Source organism: Pinus tabuliformis, chromosome 9 (genome assembly GCF_031772625.1).
Source record: "Pinus tabuliformis cultivar Carrire ecotype Pingquan chromosome 9, CPIR1, whole genome shotgun sequence".
Taxonomy (NCBI): domain Eukaryota; kingdom Viridiplantae; phylum Streptophyta; class Pinopsida; order Pinales; family Pinaceae; genus Pinus; species Pinus tabuliformis.
In genome coordinates, this window is record NC_142307.1 from 1,354,662,825 (window position 1) to 1,354,669,586 (window position 6,762).

A 6,762-nucleotide genomic window follows, 5' to 3' on the forward strand; every position below is an offset into this window, starting at 1 on the left:
TTATAAACAAGCAAGAACTCTTTTTAAGCGACTTCACTTGGCTGACCTTCAGAAGGGGAAATTATGTAAAGATTTAAACAGTTTATAATTTTTCCAGTCTTGATTGATTGGTAGATGAATCAATTGTCTATCAATAATGGCGTCTGAATTTGCATTATCATTATCATGTCATAAATCTGATAAAGACACAATGCCGCTAGAAATAATAATTCCCAGCATAATGAAAATAGATTATTAATTTCAGCAAAGATCCAAGACCAGTGCCCTCTACCAAAGCAAAATCACATAAATTGACAACTGTTTAATAACTAAGGCATTGGCATCACTTGAGAGGAAAAAAGAAATTATGAGAATAAATGTTGGTTCAATCCTTCTGTAATAAAAAATCAATGACAGTACAACTTCCAGAAGCAAGCCACCTACCAAGAATCAAGTTGTCAAAGTGACAAGTCTCTAAGGAGGTACAAATCAATTCGTCCGCCTATTCTAAGGCATGTAAACTGAGGAATGAGATGAGTAACTTTACTGCAGATGCAGCTGACAAACTTAACTCTAGAAGCTTTTCCTCCAAGGTAAAGTTACCTAGAAACTTTGGCGGGGAGTTCCCTACACCGGAAGCTCTACAAATAACTGTAAGCAAATCCAAGCACCCAATCCCAAGAAATCAATAACTGCAAAAGTGAACAAATAGAAAAGACCGTTGGCCCAACACCCAATGGTGCCAAAACCACTCTAATATAGATTTACCATTTGAGCTCTAATCCAAGTTCTCCAAATAGAATGAATAATTTAGGGTTGAATGCAAATTTTGTTTATTATACAAGGCCACAAAGAAGATTTTGGATTATGAGGAGAATGATTGTGGTTTTAAGGTGTCAAAAAGTGATTCAGGGTGGCCTTAGGGTTGTTCATATCCATTTGGTGCTTCTCACATCTAACATGAGCTACAGGTACATTCGATTTCTTCCACTAGTTGAATCGGTCAGGGGGGAAACATCGGATCACGTTTATGCCGATTCAATCCCGGGGAGAAACTTTAGAACATCTTCATGCTTTAAACTAGTAAGAAGGGAATTTAAACTAGTAAGAAGGGAATGCAGATGATATATCCCTAGTATTTCTTACTATAGTATGCCAAGCTTCAGGGCAAGGCGATGAGATTCAAGGATCACTGGAGACAGACCTCCATGCAATACAAATATGTGTAATAAAAAAAAAGTTTTTTTTTTTTTTTTTTTTTTTTGGGGGAAAGAATAAGGATCATGGAGTCAACCAGCCACCGAAGGTTAACCACATGAAAAGGATCAAACTTAATTTGGGTTAAGATGTCTCGTCAGGGTGAAATAATGGCTCAGAGCAGTCCAGGGCTCGCACCTAACCCCAAGTGCACACCCGGGGAATAGGTGCGCCTCTCCTAAATTGGAACCCTGATAAATGGCATAACAAATCATTATACTCCCAATGGGAATATTCTTCAAATTAGAAGATATAATCAATTAAACGCAAAAATTCCCATTGCAACACCCAGTATGACCATTTTGGAAGCTTGAAGAAGAAGAATCATTGTTTTTTCTCACTAGTGTGAGAGATAAAAATACAGCAATACATAAATTTATTATCATGGTCATGGCATCATCGCAGTGATCACTATAATTTATAAATGAATTGTGATACAAGAAAAGAAAGAAATTCAATGGAAGTACACTGACATCTGAACATTCTTCTCGGTAAACCCGCATTTCAGATAAAAGGCCTTACTCTCCACAGAACAATCGAGAATCACTTTATAACACCCAGCAAGCTTAGCATAGTCAGTCAAAAAATGAACAATCTTCTGACCCAAGTACTTACCTCTGACGGATGAATCCACAACAACATCTTCAATGTGACCCACTTTACTGCAGGCTCTGAGGAATTTCTTGTCCAGAAAAACGCTCCCAGTGGCCACTATTCGACCACTGTTGGCATCTTCTATCACGGAGATGAAATGGTCACCGCCCAGATCCTCTACCTCCCGGAGTCTGTCAAGGAATTGCTCTTCTGATACGACCTGCCCACCGGCAGAAAGCTGCTCTAGAAGCTCCATAAACCCTTTTGAGTAATCCGACGCCTCCAGCCGTCTTATCACATAATTCTCCTTCTCCTGCTCTCCTGTCTCAATATATGGGGACGGATCAGCGCTGCTGGCACTTGCACCTTCCATATCATGCAATATTACTGGCTAATCAATTATCTGCTGCAACTGGTCTCAACAGCCTTCCCAGCAATGCGCGCGTGGATTTGATGCTGATTATTACCGTGCAAAGCAACTTTGCTCTGTGGGATCTTGAAAATATTTGGAAAACTTATAGAACCACTCGAAGATCCATAATTTTAAGTACGTATTTAAAAGCAGAGTTATTAATTTTAAGTATGTATTTAAGACCAGAGTTATTACTATTACCCGTTTAGTTTAAATATAATTTAATTAAAATAAAAAAATAATAAAGATAATGATTTTATTATAAACACAAAGGTTATATAGTAATAGAGTTGTCGTGATTTTGTGTCGTTGGATTAATAATTAAAAAAACAGTTACCCTACACAGTTATGGCAAAAATTCATACCTTCGTGGAGCAGCAGTCTCGACTGGTTCCCTTTCGCTCTACTGCTTCTTCCACCATAACCTCTTCTCGATCAGAAACAACTACTGTTGTAGCTTTAACTGCTTGTGCTGGATCGACTGCTTTTGGAACCACTGGTTGTGCCTTTGCTTCTATATACCATACTACTGCGTCATTGACATATGAATCTACTACTGTGCTTGGCTCTGCTACTGGTTCAATGGGTGAAATTGTTGAATCAAGAACGAACTGCTGCAGGTGGTACTGGAACTGCGGACGAACTGCTACAGGTGGTATTGGAACTGCGGTTGGACCATATGTAAATGCAACTACTGACAGGCGAGAGGGCATGCAGTTCTCTGCCTCTATATCTGTCTTTTTGGGTGTTTTTATGGTGAAACCTCATATAAATATTCTTGCATAAAACCTTGATAACTCCCACCTGTAGGAGAGGCGACGATGTGAAACACAATCTGCGCCCGGGTTCGCAAGGTGACGAATGGCTCCTTTCTGCTCTGCCGGAATTTAGCCTACTACTAGCGAATTCTACCAACTTAGCCTGTTATCTGGTGCTCTGTGAAAATGGACAACAGGGTTATCAGCAGATTTATTTCCAAGCCCTCCAAATTTCAGTTGCTTCTTGAATCATTGCCAGATGATGCCAGAGATTCATGTGATGTGCTTTACAGAGCCTTGGATATGTATCTTGAGGTAAGCCCTAGATGGATTCTTTAAAACAGACTCTTTAATATTGCCTCCATAGATACAATTTGTTTTATTTTTTTAAATTGTTTCGATCTAGGTTGAGCCGTTACAATTAAGTTCTTTGATGTGCCCTGAATTCTTACCAGCAACAATGGATCTTAATAGGAATCCCCAATCATACTAATGTATTAATCAAAATTGCATGAATCAACACAAATGAGTTTTTCTGTTTGGCCAGAATAAACACTATCATTGGGCTAACTATAAGAAAGTCCTAATCACAGAAAAAGTTCTTTTACTTCTCAATTTAAATGGGTTCTTTAGTCTAACTCAAATGAATACTAGAGTCAAGTTCTTTCAGTTTATGGCGAAGATGCCTAGCTGTTAGGTTTTATAGAAAAAATTAGACACCTATCGTCCACATCTTTACACTCAGAAATTTCATTTCCAACGAGAAGATAGTTGCCCTTTCCAAACTCAATTACATGAAAAGATGTCAATCAGTTTTCCAAAACTAATTGTTCCTCAAAACGCTAGCGCCCCAGGCTAGCCAACATTAGCCATATTTGGAAACACCTATTGACTGCTGCTAGAATTAAAACTTTTAGAGCATTTTATTCCCATGAGCGTTATAACGGTCCTGTTGTTGCAACAAGCAAAGCTAAGAAGCACACTTGATAGTTATTATGTGAAAAGTTCAGATTCCTTTCATTCCAATAGTGATAACGAGATGCATTTTCTCCAGGAAGAAGAAGTCACACGCAGCAGCCCAATAATTTTGTACTCAAAAGAGCTTGATTATAGTTCTGTGATTTGTGAGGAAAATCAAGAGTTGAAGGCAGACCTGCAGGGGATGCAGTGGAGATTGAGGGAGTTGGAGAAAGTCTGCGAAAAATTGCATTATCAAATGTCAAGACTCACTAATGTCAAAATTAAAAACAGCAATGGCCATACCAACCATAGATTGCCAAAGCTTTGTTCATGATAAGGCATAAAAGAAATGCAATTCAATTTCAACATGAATGGATTCATCTTGTACCATAAATATAACATGCAGGAAATTGTTGGATTGGTTGAATAATGCATATTTGACAAAATCATTTTTTTAGCATATTCTTGGAGAGATACAACTGTCTTCAGAATGCTCATTAATCACCATTCTCAAGAATCCCCTGCATTTATCAAGAAATAATAATACTTCAATAGCTCAAATGCGGCACTCTTGTTTTGAAGGAAAAACTTTATGTAGTCTTGATGACAACTAAAACGTCCTTAGAAGTGAATATTAGAGCTCTAATTGCAAATTTAGCCTTTATTATTATTGAATAATGGTAAAATCATTAGCCTAGGCAACAGAGAAAATAGTTCCCAACAGGTTGATCCTCCAAAAAAGTGATCCTATTATAAATCCATGAATATTGAGTTAATTTCTTTGTGGGCTGTTTAATGCCAGGTATCTACTTTGTATAAGAAACTTATAATAATAAGTTTGTGGTTATTGTCAACTACATTGTATTAAAGTTTCTCTTAAGAGCCATGAGAGGTGCACTGGGACAGTAAAAGTGGGGCAGTGTCTCAATCCCAACTAGTGTTTAATTCCTCCTACGTCATGTTTCTATTTCCCTTAAGGGTTCAGTCAACACCACAAGGAGAAAATTGTTTGTTCCATGGTTAAGCCATCAAGGTCATTCACTCAGTAGGGGTGGTATATGCGGACAGTGTAAACGGTGCCCCAACTCTTGATAGGTTGTGGATGCTCATCACTAAAGGAATAGAGCATGCATTTGTCTTCAAACCAATGTCAATTCTTTTAAGGTTCTGTTAAGTCTAAATTTGACCATTTCTGGTTAAATTGTACAGTTTCATAAAGTAATCCAAGACTAAGAATCTTAATTTTTAATATGTTGTGCCAATATACACTGTGTTTCAATACGCTGCAATATATAGGCAGTGCCAACTTCAAATTGTCCAATAGTCTAGTATTCATTAAGGGTTCTTAAATATAATCGATTTATTCAAGTGAAAGGAACTTCCATCCAAAGAAATAAACAATTTTGTTATAACAAACAACTTAAGAGTGATTTCCAAGTTCCCAGTGCCATATAAATTAAGTTCAATTCAATTACTCTTATCAATTCAGATTTCGTAGTGTACATTTAGAAAGGTGTGTTTCGAGGAAGTTGTTGATGATTATTTTGGTTCACTGGAGTAGATATTTCTTCTCAGGTATATTTGATTTTACCATTCAATGAAATTTTCCCTAAGAAGAAAGTTGCATGAGTATTAGTAAAATGGATTTGAAAGTGAAATACATACCGCGGTATACTCAAGATCAAAATAACCAAAGGTACCAAGAACTTTGGTGCTTACATACATCTCATCTTCATAGGGAATTAGTTTTGCAAGGCCAAAATCTAATATCTAGACAACAAAATTTCAGTCAAGGAAGGGAACATTAGAAGTTAAAGCTCCTTGAAATAATGATGCAACCAATTGAAATTTGAGAAAAACAGAATTTCCTAAAGCAATTGATATATAGTTTATACTGATTATTTTGCAGGTAGTAAGCTTTTGTTCTGTTAATGGAGCTCCTTTGGAAAAGAAAGAGAAAGGTGATGGATACCCTGGGAAGTCTGCATCAAGAAGAATATTGGTGGACTTGAAATCCCTATGAATGATAGGAGTGTTTGTTGTTAGACCAGAATGGAGATAAGCAAGGCCTTTTGTTGTTCCCAGAGCGATTTTTAAGCGTAAAGGGCAATCCATCTTCATTCTGAGAATTCCTGCAATATGACAGTGTGTATGGGTTCATAATGAAGACAAAATGAAAAGAATAACAAAAATACACATGGATACATACATATAAATCTATACACACAAATGTACAATAGGGTGTATGGGTGTGGTATTGCATACAACCAGTTCCCGCGAGTCGCACTTGTAAATAACGAATGTAATTTGTAATAACATACTGATTCCTGCACCCCAGGGGATGGGTTGCCTCTATGATGTGGATCTTGTTCTCAGATATGTGCAGATTTTCCTCATGGATCAGGCGATGGTTTTTGTGCCTGAATTGCCCACTGGCACCGCTGAGCCCACTTCTGGCATTTGCTACTGGAGTCAGCTGAAGAGGGTGGGTAGCCTCATGGAAAAGTATATTATGGAGGTGGCCCCCGATGTTAATATCAAGCCCTCCAAATTTCAGTTGCTTCTTGAATCATTGTCAGATGATGCCAAAGATTCCTGTCATCTGCTTTACAAAGCCTTCAATATGTATCTTGAGCTTCCTCTGACCTGGATCATTCATAATGTGAACAGACTTCTTAACCTTTGGTTCTTTAGCACTTCTATTGATTTCGTAAAATTGAAGTACAACTGAGTATGTTTAATAGAAGTTGATTTGAAAAATTGTGATTCTCAAAATCTGTGCTGCTAGTAAAAAAATGTCCT

General features: G+C 37.4%; 1 protein-coding gene and 1 long non-coding RNA gene across 6 annotated transcripts in view; one reads left to right on the forward strand and one right to left on the reverse strand.

Annotated features, from left to right (window-relative positions):
* LOC149153528 (glucosamine 6-phosphate N-acetyltransferase-like) overlaps nucleotides 1-2,377 on the reverse strand; it is a 134,078-nt gene extending 131,701 nt beyond the window's left edge. For 4 of the 5 annotated variants that reach the window (XM_089440907.1, XM_089440906.1, XM_089440908.1 and 1 more), the window contains exon 1: nucleotides 1,852-2,377. In XM_089440907.1, the coding sequence (XP_089297033.1) occupies nucleotides 1,852-2,203 (352 nt within the window). In that variant the 5' untranslated portion in view covers nucleotides 2,204-2,377. The remainder of the gene's footprint in view (nucleotides 1-1,851) is intronic. The other variant, XM_089440909.1, reaches the window with a different exon arrangement.
* Nucleotides 2,378-2,900: 523 nt separating this feature from the next.
* Nucleotides 2,901-5,992, forward strand: LOC149153530 (uncharacterized). Its single transcript, XR_016263717.1, has 2 exons — nucleotides 2,901-3,315; nucleotides 5,870-5,992. It is a non-coding gene; the product is annotated as an uncharacterized LOC149153530 (long non-coding RNA).
* The last annotated feature ends 770 nt before the right edge of the window (nucleotides 5,993-6,762 follow it).